The 4,023-nt window shown below is 42.7% G+C and overlaps 1 protein-coding gene across 1 annotated transcript in view; it reads right to left on the bottom strand.

Annotated features, from left to right (window-relative positions):
* ADAMTS3 (ADAM metallopeptidase with thrombospondin type 1 motif 3) overlaps window positions 1-2,998 on the bottom strand; it is a gene marked incomplete at its 5' end in the record, with an annotated part of 40,392 nt that extends 37,394 nt beyond the window's left edge. The window contains 5 exons of the mRNA XM_023507599.1: window positions 48-180; window positions 828-971; window positions 1,341-1,446; window positions 2,214-2,370; window positions 2,957-2,998. Coding sequence (XP_023363367.1) covers window positions 48-180; window positions 828-971; window positions 1,341-1,446; window positions 2,214-2,370; window positions 2,957-2,998 — 582 coding nt within the window. The remainder of the gene's footprint in view (window positions 1-47; window positions 181-827; window positions 972-1,340; window positions 1,447-2,213; window positions 2,371-2,956) is intronic.
* Window positions 2,999-4,023: the final 1,025 nt, after the last annotated feature.

Raw genomic sequence — 4,023 nt, 5'->3', positions numbered from 1 at the left:
TCCAAAATCAAAACGGGCAAAGTCAGCATCAGCTGTGAGCCACGTACCGCAGTGCACATTTTATAACCAACGCCAAAATCAAAACGGCATTGCTCGTCCATTGAATAATTGATTCCAGGAAGTTCGGGGAGTTTGGGCCAATCGTGTTCGAAAGGGTCATCAAGGAGACAGTCATAGGAACTGTAGGAAGAGAAATATTACATGTAGCTAAATTGTTATTCTTTATAATCACGTCCTAGTACAAAAGTAACCTTAGTTTATGTACTCTAGAATTTCACCAAAATCATAGAACAAGTTCACAAAAGCATACACTTTAAGGCTTTGGCTTCGGTTTCATTTAGAAAAAGACCCTTCACTCTCATTTTTTCCAGGAAAGTAAACCACATATGACCTAAGAATCTAGTAAAGCCACGATTATTTGCATCACCATTAACCCCCCACATTGCCTGGCAGGGTAGTCCTGACACCTGTACTACGGTGTAGGTGTGGGGTGGTAAAAGGCACAGGCAGGAATTACATGACCAGGCTCGGCTCATCCTCAGCTGAAGTTGGCCCATTAGTCAAAGATTCCATAAAGAATTTACTAAAGGTAAATTATGTTACAGCTAAAAATTCACTTAAGTTCTAGGCTTACTGATTAAAATATTGGGAAATATTAAAATATGTTCTGGATTGCTGTACCAAATGCTCTGAGTCATAAGAACATGCTTATTATCAACAACATTTTCATTTCCTAAAATTTTGTCTTGATCACAATCTGAGTCAGTTTCACATCTGTAGACTATAAAATAAATGCTCTTGTGACACGTGGCAGGGGACGCACGCACTGGATGTATCTTCTCAGCTCTTGGCCACTGCATCGGGACCAGTGGTACCGGTGGAAAGCTGCCTGCACCAAGGGGGCCATGACGCTGCCCATGGCCGTCTCGTCGCCGCACCTGTTCCCTTGGCCGTCGTGCTCCATCCCCAACCTGGAACACAAAGGAAGCCTCCCAGTGAGACCCAGGGGGCTACAGCTTTGGTTTCATTCCTGTTCTGAAAATAAGTGCTGGGAAATATGTATTTTAAGGCAATGTGGCTTTCCCGGAAAAGTCCCAGAAGCAGAAGTGAGGAGCCACCTGCTAGGAAAGCCTTTCTCCTCCCCTGAGGAGCACAGCAGTGCCTCTGCACACCAGGTCCTCCTCTCCTTTCAGTGGCCCCTTGCAGTCTCCAGCCACCGACTTGGCAAAAGACAAAACCCCCGCTGGTGTGCGCTCTGCCCAATGTGGACACAATACTGGAAGAAGCAGCAGGAAAGAAAAAGACCTTTTTTTACTTTCTGGCTGCTAACAGTGACTTACACATGGCCAGTTTCGTGGGCTACTACAAAAGCAGATGAAAAGCCGTCCTCGTGATTCAGGGTGCAGCTTCTTACAGGGTGACACATGCCCGTGACTGGCGCGTACCCTGCGGAGAATGACAATCACTCTTATTTTCATTATATGAGAAACCCACTAAGAATCACTTCTGGACCTTTGCCTAGGGAGGAAAAAGAAAAGCTTTTTAGGAAACAGGCAAGTATTTATTTCCCTGCTAAGAGCATGCCACATTCTCTTGGGAAAGTCGCAGGTAACGGTTCTAAAAAGATTCCCTGGGTCTGCCTATTCTTCCGTCGGGAGAGAAGGACATGCCTGGAGTTATCATTCTCTTCTGCCCACCAGCTATGCCTCCCTTGTCTTTCTGTTTTAGTAAATGGTCTCTCAGATTGTGGTATTGGTGAAGGGAGCCAGAAATTCCATCAGTGCTGAAGAGAAAGCCATCCGTCTGCTTTTTCAGAGCTTGCCGGTGAACATAGGCCGGCCCTGGAAGGGGCTCTCTGGCCGGTGAGCGCAGGCCGGCCCTGGAAGGGGCTCTCTGGCCACAGTCATCTCTCCTGGCAACCATTTTTTCACCCCAGACAGTTAGTGGACATTGTGCTGCATTTTACAGCAACCCCTCTGTACCCCAAATGCACAATCATTATTTTAAAGGCAAGGTTAATCTATTATGGTATTCACATGGTGTTTAATGTGTGGATTTCAGAGAAGTCCCTAGAAGCAATAGGAAAAAACATATGCTTGGCGGGTACATGAAAAGTAGATGTGAAGATGAGGATATTCGGACAGGCTGCCTAACTCAGGATTACTTTAGGAAATCATGTCCTTAAGTTTTCTTGTACATATTAATGACAATACCTTGCATTCCAGCAGGTCCAAAGTCTTGCCTGGTTAAGAAGATTGCGTGATCGTGATGCTCAGAGTGGTTGAGATCGGACCTCTGCTGCTGGCAGGCCCAGCGGCACACGTTCTCCAGGCTCCTGGACGGGTTTCCCCTCTCAATGAGGCTGATGGACTGACAGGAAACAGAACATTAAACGCACCATAGTATTTTCCCAAAGACATCCATTAATAACTTTCTCTGATGCTGAAATTTGGGGTTAACGTACTTCATAACTTAGTAACGTTATTTGGGGCTCGTTCAGTTCCACGTTGGCTTGGGGATTCTAAACGCCCACGGCAGGCACCAGGATGGGGATCAGTATTGCATTTTAACTGACACACTTCTGAGAATGTCTGATGCTGGGGTTTCCTACTGTGGGACAACTTAATATGAATCATTTGAGTAAAATTTTAATAATTTAAATATTTCTTGATTCAGCTTAGATTTGAGTTTCATTGACATAAAAATTAAACTATTGGGAAAGATTTTGGCATAAGGCTTTTCCCCAGAGATGGGAAAGTAAGAGATCTTATTTAAAATTTGTGTTTATTTTTAGTCGAGAATTAATCAACATGTGGGAATAAGTTCTTCCATGACCTGGCAAAGCCAGTCAAATCCTAGTTCATAGGAAGAAGTCAAATTATATTAACCTTACTCTACAAACAAACAAAATTCCCATTGTTACATGTCATGGTAATGAAGAGAGGTGGATTCTTACCTTGTAGTTCCAACAGATGAATTTAAATTCCTTGGAATGTTGCTACTATCACATTATGGTCAGGAGTTAAAAGTTCAGGGGGGAAAGGGCCCATCCTTCCAGAACCCAGGAGCCACACTTCCCAGAGTAGTTCTGGTGAAATGAGAAACTGAACTTGGAACCCACATTAGTCCCCACTTGGCTGATAGGCTGAGATTTTTGTTGCATTTCTGCAAATGTTATTATCAGTGTTTACATTCTTTATAAAGTTAGCATGGTTTGTGATATGCTAATCACATACTTTTCCAAACAAATAATTTAACAACCGACTGAGGCTGTTATCTCCAACTGTAGTTAGCGTGTACTGGCTGTTGGCGTCACACAGGAGGTCGGGGTTATGGGAGGGATAAACCAAAGATCAGTGACACCGTGTCATTAGAAAATGATAGAGGATGTTAAGTATATAACGAAATGCAGACACATGGATTTTTCCCATTTCCTAAATGTACAAATTCATTACTGAAAGTATTTCATAATCAGAAGAATTAATTATGGGAGAGGGACATAAGTTTAAACATCAAGAAAATTATCAACTTAGTCATTTCCTCTTCAAAGGGAGAAAGCTTTTCACCCATTTTATTACTTCCAAGTGGAGGACACATCCTGTAACATTTTACAGGTGCTAAAATTAACTACATTCTATGAAATGCCTACTGCATACATTTTGATTTGACTGTTTGTTTTTGCAACAATTAAAGTTCATTTACATGAAAATGTTCACATGTGCTTCACTTTCTGTTAGTGGACAGGTATACATGTAAAACACTGTTTTCAATAAATCAAGAGAAGGCAAACGTGTGTCTTTTTTCTGCATCGATTGATATATTCCAAGCACCCGAGAGTGTCTGCCACCAGCAGGCATTCCATGTAAACGTTTGAATGAAAAAATGAATGGCAGACTTGATGACCGGGATGGGCCTAGGGGAGTCTCTCTCTCATGATGTGGTCTATTTCCATGCACAGAGTCATGCTTAAAATCAGAATAGCGACCTACATCTCCATGGAACAGAAGTAAATAAGCAAGTAAC

The sequence above is a fragment of the Otolemur garnettii genome, unplaced genomic scaffold, assembly GCF_000181295.1.
Source record: "Otolemur garnettii isolate 467f Iridium unplaced genomic scaffold, OtoGar3 scaffold00191, whole genome shotgun sequence".
NCBI lineage: Eukaryota > Metazoa > Chordata > Mammalia > Primates > Galagidae > Otolemur > Otolemur garnettii.
This window is presented reverse-complemented; position numbering and strand designations above follow the sequence as displayed.